The following is a 17,348-nucleotide window of genomic DNA, read 5'->3' as shown; positions in this document are numbered from 1 at the left end:
TGAGCCTAGGGGAAAAACAAATGTGACTTGGGAAATTACAGCCTGGAAGGAGAAAGCGTGGCAGTTATGAGCAACCTAAAAGATGCTTTTAGAGTAGGAAACCTTAGTAATAGCTGTCACTGCCCCCCTGCCTGTTGTAAGGTACAGATCCTACCCTGGGTGGGATCTATACCGGTGCGTGCACACCCCTGGATGTAGAGTCCTAGCAACACCGTACAGGCGAGCGTGTGCGCGCCGGGAGTTGTTGCGCTTCCCTTTTTTATTGCGACTAACATGGGGTTGTATCTAAATGCAGTTTAATTAAGCTAAAAACCAAGGCTGATGCAGCCGAGAGGGGGATCTGAAGAGATGAGAACACGGGGATTAACACGCTCTTAGAAGCTGCTTGCTCACTTTGTGCACGCGGACACCGGGCGCAGCTGTGCCCGGGCGCCGAGCGAGACAAGAAAGGGAGAAGTGCTAAATGCACTTCTGGAGCATCGGCCTTCCCAGGACTTCAAGCGTGCGATTGTTGTTGTTGTAGTGCTCATCCTCCTCCTCCTCCTCCTCCTCCTCCCGGCGGTTGCAGAGGATCTGGGCGCATCCTCTTACCTTGCAGCACAGTGGCACTGGTGAGGTAGGCAGAGACCTGTTTCACAGGGGAGGTGACTGGTTAAAAAGCACATCACCGCCAGCTCCCCCTGCCCGCATGCGCTTCCTGCGAGACCCGAGCGCAGCACAGGCCCCCAGAGCTGTGCCGCTCAGCCCCCCTTGCTCCCCTCGCCTGGCGGCCCCGGGGCTCTGCTTTCAGTCCGGCTCCATGCACAAATTCTGCAACAGCACCAGCCAGCTGCTACCGTTTCAGGTTTTGTTTCACAACCCCCCCGGATGAGGTTATGAATGCTGCTTTAGTCGTTTATCAGTGGATTAGCTTGTTTCTGAGTGCATTTAAAAATAAAAACAATTTTAAAAAAACCTGCATGTTTTCAGTGGCTTTGGCCACTGCCCCACTTCTCATGTTATCGTCTAAGTGTAGCCGATTGCTTCCCACAGCGATGCGCCAAGCTGAGCCTGGCAGGCAGGACAGCCATGGGTGGTTAGCGAGAAAGGAGGATGGAGGGGCAGTGCCGCGTGAAGCACTGGGTGGAAAACAAGGTCTGAGGAATAGCTTCTGCTGCCAGAGCAAAACCCAGCAAATCTTGTGCCAAGTCCCCGGGAAAGACCGAGGCATCCTTGCTCAGCCTGCACTGCATCGCGCCACGGCTCGGGGATGGGACTACAACATGTTATTCTATGTGGCTTTTCCCTCTCGGGCTCCTTAATCCCTTCGGGATACAATTCAGGCACAAGTCTGAGGCCAAGGTAACTATGGCATCCAACATCAGCTGTCACCGGCACCGGGTACCAATAAAAGGCAGGCCAGCCAAGAACCGGGGAGACGTTTTCATGAGCATCCTAATCCGTTTGCCATTTCTGCAGCACCGGTGCTTCCAGGCAGAGGACATTGCAAGTGAGCAGAGCAAGAGGTAGGGACACAGGCTCGCTCTCGCGCGCTTTCTCTCGCTCGCTCTCTCAGCTTAGCTCAATGCCGAACCATTAAACAGAGCAAACTCTTGGCGGGGGGAGGGAGCGGAGGGGGGAGACGGTCTCATTATCTGCTCTGTGCTGTGCCTGTGGCAGCTGGCCGGCCCGCACATTAATAGATTACATTGAGGATTTGGGATTGTTAACAGCAAAGGGGGCTCGAGCTGCCTGCATTCGGGGGAAAGGCCGCGGCGGCTCGCTGCTCCAGTGGAGGACGCATCTTTGGAAGGGGACTGCACTTTTTTCTCCCCCCCATCCCCTCCTGCTAGCACATTTTCTGGCCAGGTAGGTGCCTGACTTATTTTCACAGCCTTATTATTGCAGCTCTTCATTCCTAAGAGGATGGGGAGACTGTGTCGTCCCCATCCCCCCTCCCCTCCAGGGGAAGCCGGGTGAGCGTGTCAAGTGTGCACTGGTATTGATTTGCCTGCATCTCTTTGTCATCGCAGCAGCTGCGCCAGGCTGCTGTTTGCTGGCACGGCGCGGCGCCTGCTGCCCGCTGCGAAAGTCTGGGGAGAAGCAAGGGCCGCCCGCACCATCGGCGGCTCCTGCCTCCTGCCTGGGCTCCCAGGCCAACCCGCAGCCACCGCCGCGTCCCAATGCCCGTGCATTTTTATTTTTAAAGCCAGGGACGGGTGGTTCTGCAGCGCCCAGGCCAGCAGCCGGCGCGCGGGGATGGGATGGGATGGGGGCAGCCGAAAGTTCCCCGGTACCGGGGTCTGGCTGCTGCTTGGTGGTGGTGTCATTGCGGGGAGATGTTTTTTCCCTGCTCGTGGTGGAGCGCGTTTCAAACAGGCTAGACAAGAGGCTTCCTTGCCCAGCATCTGGGGCTGAGCTGCTGGTGGACGCGGCCTTCGGCTGCAAGCGTGAGTATGGGTGCGGGGCTGTGGCTAGGCTTGGCTCACGGCTGTCCCTCCTTGGCCACAAAGCTGCTGTGGGTGAGGTTGGTTCCCAGCTCCCCCGCTGTCCCGTCGTGGCAGGATGCAACAAGACCGCGCAAACCCTGTGGCCACGCCATCCGGGAATGGGGTGAATGGAGGCTGCGACCATGATCTACTCAGGTCCCTTGCGACCCTAGAAACTATGCAACTATGATGGAAGGGGCTGGTCTGGGGTGAGTGCAGCCTTCCCACTGCTGGAGACCCTAGACAGGAGGAAAACCCAGCACCGTGCACTGGGACCGCCGTGTCTTGGGCAAGCAGCGGGCTGGAGCTGATGCACAAAGCGCCCTGTGATGAGCCCTCCCGCTCCCCGTCTCCCCATCACTGTCCTGGGGGCCAGGACTGTCAGTAAACCCCCTGCAAGGGATTGTCAGCCCCCATGGCTGAGACGTGAATGCCTCCAGGCTCCCAAGTGCCCTCCTCCTCTCGTGGCACAGCTGGCAATGGTGCGCTGCGGTCCCGCTTTGCACGTCTTTGTGCACACGCTCGGGGGGGGACGCACCAGGCAGGGCACCGGCTCTGCTGTGCCCGAGCCAGGAGGGACAGACGAACATCCCAGGGGATGCTGTTGCCTATGCTTGCGCCCAAAAGGATGCTCCCGCCTGGGTCGGGCTGGCCTGCTCCGGCCATTTGTTTCTACTGGGCCTTTGCCGTGCCAGCCCTCGGTGCCTCCGTTTCCCGCTACCCACCCGCTTCCTCCTACACTGGGCATCTCCCTTTGCGCCTCGCTCCTCTCCGCTCTGCACGCCTTCCCGTGCTCAGCATCAGCGGCTCGCGGCCTGGCGCCGGAGGGGCTGCCAGTGCCCGTGTTACACGGCAGCCGTGCCTGCGTGTTGGCACGGGGCGCTGGAAGCACGAGCAGCACGAGCTGGGCTTGCAGGAACGCACCCGCCCCGTGTCCAGCCGGGGCGAGTTATATTGCGATGGTGAGAAACGCGCTCAGGTGAAGCCGGTCTGAGCCAGACGCCCCAAGAGCCGGCTCTCTCTTGTGTCTGCTAACTTTGTGGCATCTCTGGATTGCCTGAGCATAAATGCCATTCATTAGGAGGAGGCCTGGGTCAGGCCGTTGGCGAAAGCAGACTTCGCCTGGGCCCGTGCACCCTCCTGGCGGCCCTTCACCCTTGGTAATATGTCTCCCTTCAGGTGCACACAATTGGTTTATTGGTTGCGCTCCACCTAAAGCAATAACCAAATCCACGCGGTAATCAAATCCGACCCGGGTCTCGGGGTTATGCGTTTTAATGCTCACGCTTCTGTCAGGGTATGCAAAGCACTGAAGCCTTGCTGCGGCTATAAGAGCTGCTGGTGGTTGTGGGGTAGGGTTCCCGTGTACTTGAACCTGGCCGGGTTAAGCTGCAAAGGTAGGTGCCCTTCTCTTCTGACGGGATTAAAAGAAAAAAGGCAGTAATCGGTAGGACTGGCTTCTAGGCAAGGGGTTTTACGATGCATGCTTACCCGTGACAGCGCTAGCAGGCGATCTTGTGCTACGGGCAGCGGCTGGGGCAGTTTCTACTGGCAGAAGTTTGTGCCCCCAATTGTTTGCGTGTGTGGGTCGGAGAGCATCCTCACCATGGGGGCTTGTGTGCGCGGGCCCCCAGGTGTGGGCACACCTGACACCAGGGAGCCGGGGAGGGATTCCCTCTCTGGAGCCCAAGTCGGGTGGAGAGGAGATGCTGCGCGGCCCAAACCCACCCTCCTGCCCCCGGCGTTTAACACGGAGAAACCCAGCAGAGGAGCCGGGGCCTGAGGGCCAGGGAGGGCAAAGCGGAGGCATGAGGGTGCGAGGGGAGCGTGTCTCGCGGCGAGCGGTGCCGCAGCTGTTGTGTAGGTGCCGTGGAAGTGAGCGTGCCCAAGGCCAGGCTGGGAGATGGAGGGTGCTTTACACACCCGTGAATCGTGCAGAGCAGACCGAGGCAGAGGCCGTCGTACGCGTGTGCACATGGCGATTAGCTGCGGCGCTGCTGGTCGTAGAGGAGGCCCCGAAGGACCTCTGCAAGCGGGGAGGCCGATCTGCAGAGCTCGGCCAGCAGGACCCCCGAAATGACAGCCTGTTTGCACGGGAGCGGGGGCTGTTGAGAGAAACGCTCGGGCATGTAAACGGTCAGGGCCAGAGGAGCCGCGGCGAACCCGGGCACGTTATTCCAATAGCCAGCCGCTTCAGTCGTGAAAAATGCACACGGTTTTCCATCCTGTAAGAGTATAAAACGGTCCTTTCGGTGTACTCTCGATGGGCCAGGTCCTGACTTGGTGTAAATCAGCACTCTGGCTTACATCAGCCGTGCACCGAGGTCTGATGCCTGCCTTCGTCCCCGCATCACCGAGCACCTGGCGCCTTCGGGCTGAGCGGGGCTCCCGGCGCCGTCCCGCTGGGGTCGAGCGGGAGGGATGGGCGCTGCCTCGCGTGGGCCCGGCAGAGACAGAAGAAACCACTGTGCCTGCGCTGAAATAAAGCAATCTGGTCCTTTCTTTTCTTGGCTGGAAAGCTGTGCTTTCAGAGAGGTGTCAGCTGTCCAAGCGGCAGGCGGGGAGCCCTCCGTATATCCGATGCCTGTAGCGCCCCGATGCCGGGGGCCTCTTTCTCTCCATCCAGCCGCGGGGCTCCGGCACCTGAGCACCCGGGCTGCAGGGATGGCCCGAGGCCGGGAGACGCGGGTCGTACAGCGCGTCTGTGAGGCAGCCAGGGTTTGAGCCCCGGGCCCGTGCTGTAACCACTAGTCTCTCCTCCTGCCCACTGTGGAAGGGCTTAGGCCGAAGGAAGGTGTGTCCTGCCAGGCCGCCGGGCTGTCCGGACGCCAGGAACTAGGTTGCCTTCGTGTCTGCTGCAGCAGCTGGCTCCAGCCTGCCTCTCCCCTTCGCCAGCCCTGTCCTCAGACTGTCTGGTGCCTCGGCAAGGCCTCGCGGATGCCCGCACGCGTGTCCTGGGTGGGTCAACGCAGAAACCTTGAGGGGGGGATTTCTTTCCCAGGTAACCAAATGCAAACCTTCCCTTGGCTGCTGCAGGATGTGGGCTGGGGTGGGTTTGCCTGCCCAGACTGCTCACATGCACAAGCTCGTCCTTTGCCTGCATTGCCTCGCTATGGGCCCGGGGCCTCCTTCGACCAAGACATGCAAAGCCAAGCGTTTCCCCATCAGCCGGCCCCGGGACAGCCTTCCCCCTAGGCGGGCAGGGCTCTGAGGGACAGGGGAAGGGGAGGGTTGCACACCCATCAGCACTTACCCTGTGATTACACCAGCAACAGCATCCCAAAAAAAAAACAAAAAAACCAATCATCCCTCTACCAGCCGCGGCCCCACCGCGCCACTCCCCGAGCAGCATGCAGGAGCATTTGCCAGTCAAATGCTAGCAGCAGAGGATGTGCACTATGCAAAGTGCCAGCTTTCCCCCGTCACCCCAGAAATTACACCCCGCAAATCCCTGCTTCACTGTGCACTGCAGGCACCAGCCAGGGGTATCACCTCGCTGGCAGCTCGGGAGACGTACGGGGTAAGCATCCAAACTAGCCACCGCTAGGCCTAGTGTGGTGCATCCAGTGGGAAGGTACCAGGGGTTTAAAAAAAAAAAATGGCATCAATGTAGGGGGGATTTTGACCGCGCTGATGCCTAATGAATACCGCATACTGTTCAGTGCCAGCAGGCTGCTACCTGGACTGGCGCCGGCTGGGGTTATAAGCAACATACGCTATCGCCTGGCACTCAGTGCGGCTGGTCCAAGACGGGTCCGATCATGCCCGCCACGGCGGCTGGCGCCGTGGGCACCCTCAGCAGCGAGCGGGCACAGGCTTGGCGCATCCCCACCCTCTCACACGGGCCCTCTTTTCCAGCCCAGGTTGCTGCCGCGTTAGCCAGCGCCCGCCCCAGGCCCTGCCGGCATGGATGAATGGGACGTCCCGCAGTGGAAGAAGGAAGTCGACAGCCTGAAATACCAGCTGGCTTACAAGCGGGAGATGGCGTCGAAGACAATCCCTGAGTGAGTCGCTGCTTCCCCCTGCCCCATCCTGATGGCTGGGCGGGAGCCAGCCGTGCGGAGGGTAAGGGTGGGGTGGGGGGGATGGCAAGAGGATTTGCACTCCAGCGTGCCAGCCCGTGCTGCAAGGAGCACTGCTGACCCTGGAGGGATCCCTGCCCCGCTGCCCGCCGGGGCACACGGCGCGTAGGGGCCCGTGCCACGGGACACGGGACATATGGGCACGTGCCACGGGACACTGCCCGGCTGTGAAGCCTGCGTCCCTAGGGGCACCACCCTGCAGCCCAGCGTCCGTGCCTGAGCCGTGGGACGTAGCCCTCGCCGCTTGGGCAGCTCAGCCACCCGCCCTCGCACTCTCCTCCTGCATTTTGGGAGTCCAGGTACCTAACGCAGGGCCTTGTGCAGCTAGGTTAGCCCTGATGGTGCGGGAAGCGGGGGGCTCAGCTTCTAGGGAGACATGGAGGGCACGTCCCGCTATGATGCCTGCCTGCTTGGGGGTGAAGGCACGTGGCTGGCCTGTGGAAAACCCAGGCTCTGCTCACCGGGGCACGGTGAGAAAAGGTCCTCCGTGCAGGGTGCGCGTTTTCTACCGTTGTGGCGGCACGAAGAAGTCATGCAATGCAAAAGCAAGCAGCTGCAGCTGCCTCTTCGCAGAGGGCCGATGCCAGCGTCCCTTCAGCTTGCACCCACGAGGTGGGGGGATGCCTCGTTTCCAAATCCCGCTGGGGCTGGAGCCGCTCAGACAGCAGCAGGCAGGGACTGCGGAAATGCGGGCACCAGGAGGACGTTCGGGTCAGCCAGGGATAGCAGCAGATTTGTGGTTTCTGGCTCCAGGTTCTGCATTAAGCATCTAAGTCCCTTTCTGGATCCAGCACTGCCTGTCAATAGCATTGCCTTGCCCGTGTCAGAGAGCCAAGGGGATCTTGGCGGGATCGTTTAGCGGACCTATTGTATAGCTCCTGGACAAGGTTTTCAGTATAAAGCAAGCCGCTCTTTGGCTCAGTAGCACCATCCCCACCGTGGGCAGACTGCAAAGGCAACCCCCCGCCCCGCGTGTAGCACTGAGGCCAGCGCATCTCTAACTTCTGCATTAAACCTAAGCGCTGGACTTCACGCCAGCTGCGCCCGGGCGGCGGCTGTTAGGCTAACGTGGCCGCCAGCCCCTGGGATTCGGGTCCCAACGCCCCTCTTGATGGCTGGGCCTGTGCTCTCGCCCGGGGGCTGCATGGGGCAGCACCGCCGGCCGCGCAGCAGGACCCGGTGCTCCCCCGGCTCAGCTCTCGGGGCCCACCGAGGCAGCAGCGCCAGCGCTGCCCCCGCTCCTGCTGCGCTGGGGGCACAGGCGAGCCGTCTCCCGCTGCCGAGGGCCCTGGTCCGGCTCTCTGCCGCTCAGCCCCGAGACCGCGGGCCCGGCGCAAGCGGTCAGCAACGAACGCAGGCTCCCGGGGGTGGGCCGCAGCGGGTCGGCGTCAGCCCCAGGGCTTCAGGCTTTGCATTGCCACGGGGGCCAGAAAGCTTTTGCACGCACAGCCGAGGCGGCCGCGTACGGCACTGGCTTCCAGGAGCTGGGGCTTTAAAATACAAAACCGTTCCAGGGACCAAGCAACCCACGCATGGGGGGGCCCTAGCTCCTCTGGGCTCCTGCTGTCCCCCCCAGCCACAGCGTCCTTCCCGTCCCTCCGCACCCCTTTGCTGTGATGAGTGTCGCGGGTTGACCCACGCAATAGCTGCTCGGGGGAGGCCAGTGGGGTACCCGAAACCCTGCTGCACTGGAGGCCGTTGGGCACTCGCTTTCCCTGGCCCTTGACTTTTAAGTCTGTGCCCTGTGCGGGGTTCGGCTTCACCAGGTGCCATGGAGGGCACGTCCCAGCATGATGCTTGGTGCTTCCCCACCCGGTCCAGCTAGTTTCTCGAGGCTCCCATCCCAGGCACAATTGAAGAAAAGCAGATTGATTCCTCCCCCCCCACCCACTAAACCCCGATTGACCGGGAGGCCGTGGGGACCATGGCGCTGAGCACCACAGGAGTCAGCCCAGTCCGTGCTGCCTACAAGAGTACATCCCTGAAGGGTAGGAAGGAAGCAGCCAAAGCTAAAACTGCTCCTGGTCATGCCAAAGCTGCAGAAACTTGGTGAAACGCAACTGGCAGGTGACTTGCTGCATGCAGAGCTCTCTGTGCCGCACAACGGCGCGCCCCGCCGTGATGGCCCGTCAGCAGGCTACAGGCAGCGTGCGCAGGTGCGAGGTAGGGGAAGGGACCTCATTTTGCAGTAAAGGGTCAAGCAGCCCCATCCAGCAGGTGCTGTGGGTCAGTAGAGCCGAGGCATGGAGCTGCACCGTGCTCCTGGACCGTCTGGGCTGGAAAGGCTTTGCATAGGAGAGCAATGTTCACCTCGGCCATGTCCAAAGTGCCGTGCCCCTGTCCTGCTGCAGCCCCTAGGACATGGCTTTCCTGACGGCTGCAGCAAGCTTGCATTAGAGAAGAGCCGCGTGCTGCGACCGGGACCGTCCTGCCTGCAGCATCTTTCTCTTGAGGGATGTTGCAGAGGCACCCGAAAAGCACAGAAAGCGTGTGCAATCACCGCGGGCCCATTGGGCAGCCCTCGCCTCCCCACGCCGAGCAGACGATGTGCTGCTTGCATGGGTGACGTGCTGCAAGTCGCGCGCCTGCTTACTGATGCCGGTGCTTCAGGAACAGCTCGCACCTATAGAGCCTGGCACTGAGCCCTCCAGTGCTTCTTGGTACAGGGCATCTAGCCTTGCAGGCAGTGGGGGAGACGAACTGGGGTAGAGGAGGGATAGACCAAGTGAGCTGGGTAGATGGGTCTGTGGGAAGGACCAAAACAGCTGGGTCCACAAGAAGACAAAGGGACAGAAATGCACGCAGAAGGAAAGGGGAAGACAGCGAAGGTTGAAGCCCCCAACACTGGGAGATGCCCGGGGAAGAGAGGATCCATTGGACAGCACATCTCAGGAGGAGGAAGGAGGCCTGGGTTGTCCTTGCTTCCTCTCCTAACTCTTTAGATAGCACAGCAGCATCCCAAATCCTGAGAGCAAGGGACTGAAATCACCCAACGCCGTCTCCCTCGCAGGGGTCAGTGCTCAAAGTGCCACGAGGGGTCTGGTAGCAGGATGCCACCGAAACACAGAGCAGTACCACTGCACAGCAGTGAAAAGGATGATTTAACTCCCCCGCCCATAGCATGGAAACAACAAAAAGCCAACCTGCCCACTAAGCAGCTCTCCTCTGCCCCCCTTCCCTCCGCAGGCTGCTCAAGTGGATAGAAGAAGGCATCCCTAACGACCCGTTTCTGAACCCAGAGCTGATGAAAAACAACCCATGGGTGGAAAAGGGCAAATGCACCATCCTCTGATGCATCTCCATCCAGGCCACCACCAACCTGCAACCACTGACAAATGGCTTCCTACTGAGATATTCAATCTTGCATTAATACTGAATGTACATTTTTTTTTATTAGCTTCCTAATATGACTAACTGAACCGATCCTATCCTCACCTTGTCTTGTTATCTTTATTAGTAGAAGGGGCTCTTTTATACCAGGTAACTGAGAAAGCACAAGCTGCCGAGGCACCGTGGTAAGAGACACACTGTTAGAGAGACGTGCGGATTGGCAGCGTCACAACAGGAGACTCGATAGCAATAGCAAGCAAACAAAGCACCTCTCTTGACCCATTAAACTTCCATTGAACAACGCTGGCATTTCTGTAAAAAGAAAACAAAGACCTGACACAGCCTTTTTGAACTTGTAAAGGAAAAGGAAAACAAAACAAAACAAAAAAGATCTTTTATAACAAAATTTTCAATGGTTTTCAATACTTTTTGTATATTGTAGAATATACAATTTTGCAGCAAAGAGGCAAATATGAGAACTAAGGGTTTATACATGAAATAAAACCGAGCAATTACTTCACCGGGGTTTTTTTTTTTAACTTTTATTTTGTTCATATTTTACAAAAAAACCAACAACGGCGGGGTAACAAAGTAAGGAGGCTCATCCTCACGAGCTCCACGTAGCAGGCGGGGAGCCGAGGCAGGTTTTTCTTTCCGTTCTGCAACGTGTCATTTCCTCGGTTTCGTGGCTTCTCGCTAGAGCAAGTCCTTAATGAAAAGATTGCGCCTGACGGCGTTCGAAACGCCCTCGTTAAATCTGAACCACACGTCGCTCTTCCCGACGGCCTTCCCGATCTGCTTCTCGACAGAGTCCTGCTGCGATGCTGGACTGGCTGCTGCTAGGCAGGGAGGGGAGAAGAAACCGTATTATGATTAAATTCAGGGACTAAAGCAGGGTGGGAATCGTTAGCCTAGGTCACGGACCTTTGAGGAAGTAACAGAGGCAAGGGATCCCATAGGGACTGTTGCCTTGCTACATATGTGGTCCCACAGATAAGGTATCCAGATTGCAGCCGTATGGGTCTAGAGGAAAAAAGCATTCAGGTCTTGTGGTAGAGGTAATCTCTTTTATTCGACCAACCCGATTATTGCAAAAAAAAAAAAAAATTCTTGAATTGCAAGCTTTCAGGCGCAAACACCCTTCCATCAGGCATCAGAGAAAAGGCTGTAAAAGTTGTCCCGGGTAGAAATGAAAATTCACATTTCATAGGAGATCTGAAGGTGGTAGAAGTCTCCTGTTTTGAAAAGTTCATTTTATATGCAGATCAGGCTCAGAGAAATGCTGGGATAGTGTCTTTACCTTGAAGTCGTTTCTTTGTAATCAGGATGTATTCATCTTTCTGCGCCTGAAAGCTTGCAATTAAAGAATTGTTTTTGCACAAATCGAGTTGGTCTAATGACAGAGATCACCTCTACCGTGAGTCCTGAATGCTTCGTCTCATAGAAAATTTGCTGTAGCTGGGGGCGAGCACTTCTTGGACCAGCACTGCCTGTTTGAAACGTCACAGCTCTGCAAACACCGAAGCCCCTGTCTAATTTCATTTGCTAAGTAACATGTACCTGAAAAGTTTGCCACAACAGAGCTGCAGCTCTTTATGACCCTGTTCGTTATGGGTGCTTCCATAACGTAACTAATCACGATTGCCTTTTCTGCTCCAAGCAGAGAGCTGGATTAACTCAACGACCCCTAAGTATCCATCGCACCCTTCCATGTACATATATTCCTTCCAGAACAGGCCGAGTTAATTGCTAATTGCCGCCCTTTTGATGAATCAGTTTTAGTAACCCGGAACCACACAAAATAGACCGCCTTTCTACGGCAAAAAGCCACGCCATGCTCCTGGCATCCTCCCACCCTCCCCGTTTAAATACGGTCTCCTCTGCACATACCTGCTGATGGAGAAACCCGTTTCTTGATGATTTGCCGCCCAAAGAAATCAGTTGCCGGCTGCCAGAAGGAATAAAACAAGATACCAACATGATCATTTCACACTCTCTCCTATAAGCGCTAGAAGGAGAAGGCTCACACAAGGAAAACTAATCCATTGTGCCAGGACATGTAGGCAGCGTTAGGTATTACCCTCCTGCTAGATGACATCAGACGCCCAACTCTGCAAACTTTCTTTTTAACACAATCTAGAGTTTATGAACAGAAACAATCATCTCCTTTCATCCTACTTTTCTGCCAACACAGATTTGGACTCAGGCTGCAGCAAGGGAGGCTTAGTTGGTTACTAGAAAAAACTAGTCAGTAGGAAGGTGGCCAGTCCCAACCCAGGAAATCGTGTAAGTAAAAAACAGCCCCCCTGGCCCTGAACCCGACTCCCGGGGGGAGCATGGAGTACGGGGAGGGCCTCAAGCAGCCCGAAACACCGCCAGCCTGCAAGGGAAACCCCTCAGTTCCCCACACTTTTAAAGGAGAATCCATTTTTAAAGTGTGCTTGTGACCCTTTCATATATTCTTGCAACCCGCTTTTGGGTTGTGACCCAAGGGGTGAGAAACGCTGATTTGCATAACCAGGTGGAGAATCGTACGCACACACACGCACACAATTTTGCTGGAGGCTGGATCACACTCATCCCATCAGTTAGCCTCTCTACAAACCGTGCTGCTGTGCAGCCATGGGGCGCTAGCACACACTTTGCTGGGGAAGCCCGAATGCCAGGCAGCTAAAGGATGCTCGGATTTGCTTCGTAGTCCCAGGTGGGCCAAAAAGTCTGTTATCTCCAGCCGAAAATGAATGACATTCAGTGCAACAAAAAGAGCAGATGGGAGCAAGGGCCCTGGAGCGCGCCAAGGCACATGGGTTTCTCTTGTTCTAGTTTCCGGACCGCCAGTGGGGCAACCCCAGCCTGGGCAAGTGAATGCAGGTGCCCTGCAAGTGTGGTGCGATCACTGGGAAGGAGGAGGAAAGGGGCTTCGGACACCACCTGGCAGAATTGGACCCAAAGGCTGCTGCAGCACAGCTAGCTGGAGGATCGCAGCGCGGCCAGGCTGGCTCCAGCCCCCGCGCAGACACGGGATGGCCTTCCTTGCCAGCCGTGGGCTGACATCTGCATGCACTGGCCTGAGAAGGAGCCTTAAAAGCAGACGTGAGATGAGGCACCCTTCCTTGGGGAAGACCAGCTGCTTCGGACCAGCATCACTGGGCCAGTCTCAGCTCCGTGAGCGCACACCGAGCTCCCCACTCCCCTCGAGGCCCGTGCTGCGCTTTGCACGGCAGCACCACAGCTCGCCAGGCTTCGCAACCCCCGCGTCTCTCCTAGAGACAACCGCTGAGGAAGCAAAGCAAAAGCAGAAGGGGATGTGGGTGGGGGGTGAGACACTGTGTCCTCAGCAAGGAGCTCACCCCTCCTCGAGCGCCTGGAAACACCCCCAACGTGCCAACCCCTTCAAGCTCGGATGCCCAGCTAAAACAAGCAGGTTTCATGATTAAACGACCAAAAGAGACCGGCAGGAACAGAGACAGGGCACAGCAAGACAACTGTTCAAAGCAAGCTCTGGTGCCCGTGCTCTGTTGCATTTTTACTGTAGTTGGGGCTTTTAAAGGACGAGAGTCTGCAACCCTGGATGCGATGGACCAAGCCCTGCCGGTGCGGCTCAGCCTCGGGTCTGACAGGGCACGGTGCATCTGGGATTAGGAGGATCTTGGCTGCAGTGGTTATTTAGGCATCACATACCTCCAGCAGTTCCCCAGGGCCCTGAAGCGCAGTGCACCGTGTCAAACAAACAAGCACAGGCTGGTCCATGGACCTTTCCTTTGCTATCGCCTACAATCCAGTAACTCGCAGCTGGATTTCCAGGGCGTAGCGAGAACAGCCAGGCCTTGCTGTGGCAATCGGCCCGACTCTGGTGTGGACACGAGGACGGGAGAACCCAAGGCACGATGCTCCTGGGTCAATCCTTGTACTTTAAAACAAGGCAGCTGCAGCCATCGTCTTTTCCTGGGCTCACATGTTGCATCTGCCATTAACCTGATTTCTCCTGGGTGGGATTACGGGCATGTAACGACCTACGGGATGAGCTGCGGCTAGCAGCGCTGCTCTGCTCGCTAGCCAGGAGCCGGAGGGCTCTGGAGCCTGGTGGGAAGTTGTACGTTCATTTCCTGATCCCTCGCAGAGTCCTTGATTTCAGACATCAAGACACCCTCGCCACCCAAAGCTGGCTCCTCGAAGGCCTCGGGGAATTCAACCGTGGCTCAGCTCCCAACAGAAGGGGGTCATGCCAACTGTAAATGGCCCCCAGTTTGGCTAGTTGTAGCACTGGTTGGGCCAAATAGCCTGTGGGTCAGGGCCCAGGTGCTCTAGGACCCCATCGGCTCTGCAAACAGGGGTTCACTCCATGCGGGCGAGAGGCTAGACTCCCTGTGCGACCCCAGGCAATTCCCAGCATCTTCCCCTGCCCCTGGGGCCTGTCTGTAACAGGACTTACCCCCTGGACCAGGTGGGACACAGGCTGGATGGATGGGAGCTGAAGAGGCAAAGCCCCCCTTGGTCTCCGGGGTCCCGCATGCAGCCTCGCCTCTGGCGATCAAGGCCCCAACCCCGCCGGCCTCCACCGAGCCCGACATCAGCTGAAGGCTTTGCCTCCGGGTGATAAATATTGCTAATGCTGCATCTGCTGTAGAGGAGGCAATTCTGCCATCAATATTTAATAGGGACTGTTCTAGGCGCTATAAAAACCACCACGGCATTTCAGGGAAGCGCAGCATCCAATCCCTTTTTGCAGAGACAAAGGGAGGACTATAAATAACCGTTTTCACCCCCCTTCTCCGCTCCCCCCCCACAACGCCCTTTGCAAAAGAGCTCTTTGCTACCCTCGTGAGGTTGGCCCCTTCCCCTCCCCAATGCCGGCAGTGTTCAGATCCAAAATCGAAGCCCCCCCACCACACCCCAGCGCTGCTGCAGCCTGCCCAGAGTAGCCGAGCGAGCAGTTTTAAGCACGGATCACGGCCCGCCACAGCCGTTTAATGCAGGGTTATGTAATCAGCATTAAAAGCAGCAGCATCCCAACATCTGCCACCTCCGTGACGGCAGGCTTAGCTGGGTATCAGCAGCAGCGACTGCGGTCGGCCCCTCGGATGTGTGCTGTTTATTTTTTAATGGCTCCCAGGATGTTCAAATCCCAAAGCCCATTCGAACAGAGGAGGGAGCACAAGGTTTCTTAGCTACTTCTCTGCAGCAGAATCGGAGCGCGTTTGCCAAGTGCACAGAAACGGGGGCAATGCTGCTTTCCTTCCCACGTTCCTGCCCCTCCAAGCTCTCCCAGGCCTTGCAAACCCAGGGCTGAGCATCGCGGCTAGTTTTATATTATCATCACTCCCATGAACGCGGCTGAGCCCTGTTAGGTCCCGTCATCAAAAGACCTGGCCTAAGAGGGCTGAAAAGCAGCACAGAGTTAGAAACAACGGCAGCTCAGTATAAGACTTTTGGACTCTTTCTGCAGCAACTGCTTCGTGGTATTTCAATGCTTTTGGAGACGGGGCAGAGAGCAAAGAAGGAAGAAGTGCAAGAGTAACTACACCCCCAGCACAGGTGGCATGTCTCAAATGTGGCATGGAGATATGCAAAGCCAGCACGTCTTGCTGTGGGAGGCTGCCTGGGACATCATGGCTTTCCAAGAGGAGCTGTGAGCTCTTCATCCTCCATCTGGACAGTAAGTCGCACATGGAGGTGCTGGTTTAGCATCTTCCTGCCACAGAGCATCTCCCTATGTCCTACCGCAGGGCTTGAACCCACGGCATCACGGGCAGAGGGCAGCCGCAAGGAAGGGGACTGGAGTGCCATCAAAAAAACCCATGATGTTTTTAAAGAGCAGAAGACAATGGTGGTTATTTGAACACTGGGAAAACCACGTGCCAATGAGACAGTGGCTGGAAACACTTCTTCCACATCTCCCTTCAAGGCCAGATGAAAACCGTTGCATCCAGGCTGGACTCGCACTGCTGACCCCAAATTGGAAACAGCCCCCAGGGTCCAACCCGGCCCGGGACACCGCGGCCTCCTCACAACGGTTTCCCCCTCACCTTCTCATCGAACACGGCGTTCTTCATGATGTGCTCCAGACGCTGCTCGTGGTTGCGGATGCCGCTGGCCTTGCCCGTCTCGACCTTCACACCCGGCTTCTCTTCCGTTTTACCTGGGTTGCCTTCAGGGTCCTGTCAAGAGAGAGGGTTTATTTGGATGAAACACGTTGCATCTGCAACGCCTCCTTTGCCAGGAGTCTTGGCCTGGGAAGCCCCTGCCTGGGAACGATGTTGTTTCACCACTAATTTTTAGTGCGTGCTTTCAAAGGTCCCCCAGCTGCCATCCAGATCTAGCTCATGCGGGGTCTCAAGGTTCAAATATCATCAGCTTATTAGGTCATTTGGTGGACGGGATGCTGCAGTCCAAGTCAAGGGAGTCCAACCCTGACTCGACCACCGATCGATGGGGATGACCTCCAGTAAGTCACTTCACCTCTCTGGTGGCTCCTACCTTTTTGCTTGCCAGGTCTAATTCGACTGCCAGCTCTTCAGGGCAGGGGCTTTACAGGGCCAAAACTGTGGGTCCCAGACCTGAGCGGTGCTACCAGGGATGTCAGGCTGTAACAAGTCCTTACTGGCTTTGAAATCAAGGTCTGGTTTTAGCTGGCTTTGCATGGCTGTTGAACTCACTCCCCCCACATAAAGGCCTGAAGGTCCCTTCAAGACTCACCAAGGGATTTTACTTGCTTGGGAAGTGGGACAAAAATGGGAAACACATGGGTTTTCACCTTTCTTTCCCTCCTCCATCATATTGCACTGCAGGTCAATGTTTATTCGGTGCAGCCCGCTGTCAGAGAGGGGTCTACAGTGGAGGGAGAGCAATCTGCCCCCAGGGACACACTTCCAGTTAAGCCTGCAAGCCTAGAAGGGTTTTCTCCCTTGAGAGCCTTTTCCTTTCCCCCCACTCCAAAGCCTGGACATTACAGAAGTGGAGAACAGGCCTTTCACGGAGGGGATAAGCAAAGTTCATGGTATAGGTGACATAACTACACCCCCATCACATATCCCGGTGCATGACAGCTCAAACTCTCCCGACGAGGGGTCTCATCCCAAGACCAGAGCTTCCTCCCCTCCTTCCAGCAGCTCTGCCAGGCAGTCCAGCATGATGAAGGCAGCAGATGAAACTATGTGGGAGCCTTCCCTTGCTCACCCATGTCCCCAACCTCTGGCAAACCTCAAGATCCAGCTGTCCTCCCCCCACAGGAAATAGCTGCTTGTCTTGTCTATCTCTTCTATTTCCTTGTTGCCACATGTCAAGTCTCTGGTAGGAATGGAAGGAGAGGGGTATTCAACAGCATGGAGGCCTGCTAGGGGCCTGCTCCCCATCGCAAGTCAACAGCTCTTTGGGCCCGTGAATCTCTCCCTCATGAAGTCCCACTGGGAATCAGGCCGTACCTGAGCTCAGGTGAGACCCACTGCTATCTCCCACCTGGAAGCCAGAC

At 57.0% G+C, this 17,348-nt stretch overlaps 2 protein-coding genes across 5 annotated transcripts in view; one reads left to right on the top strand and one right to left on the bottom strand.

Moving 5' to 3' along the window:
• GNG13 (G protein subunit gamma 13) overlaps positions 1-10,194 on the top strand; it is a 16,248-nt gene extending 6,054 nt beyond the window's left edge. Inside the window, exons 1-3 of one of the 3 annotated variants that reach the window (XM_019541897.1) lie at positions 1,081-1,505; positions 6,327-6,472; positions 9,737-10,194. In XM_019541897.1, coding sequence (XP_019397442.1) covers positions 6,375-6,472; positions 9,737-9,842 — 204 coding nt within the window. In that variant the 5' untranslated portion in view covers positions 1,081-1,505; positions 6,327-6,374 and the 3' untranslated portion in view covers positions 9,843-10,194. Of the gene's footprint in view, positions 1-1,080; positions 1,506-1,536; positions 1,849-6,326; positions 6,473-9,736 lie in introns of those variants that run through there. The other 2 variants (XM_019541895.1, XM_019541896.1) reach the window with 2 other exon arrangements.
• A 231-nt stretch (positions 10,195-10,425) lies between these two features.
• Positions 10,426-17,348, bottom strand: part of CHTF18 (chromosome transmission fidelity factor 18) — a 33,172-nt gene continuing 26,249 nt past the window's right edge. Inside the window, exons 20-22 of one of the 2 annotated variants that reach the window (XM_019541892.1) lie at positions 15,907-16,038; positions 11,771-11,828; positions 10,426-10,719 (exon numbers count right to left, since the gene is read on the bottom strand). In XM_019541892.1, coding sequence (XP_019397437.1) covers positions 10,577-10,719; positions 11,771-11,828; positions 15,907-16,038 — 333 coding nt within the window. In that variant the 3' untranslated portion in view covers positions 10,426-10,576. The remainder of the gene's footprint in view (positions 10,720-11,770; positions 11,829-15,906; positions 16,039-17,348) is intronic. The other variant, XM_019541893.1, reaches the window with a different exon arrangement.

This window comes from Crocodylus porosus, unplaced genomic scaffold (assembly GCF_001723895.1).
Source record: "Crocodylus porosus isolate Cpor-Errol unplaced genomic scaffold, CroPor_comp1, whole genome shotgun sequence".
In the NCBI taxonomy this organism is placed as follows: Eukaryota; Metazoa; Chordata; order Crocodylia; family Crocodylidae; genus Crocodylus; species Crocodylus porosus.
This window is presented reverse-complemented; position numbering and strand designations above follow the sequence as displayed.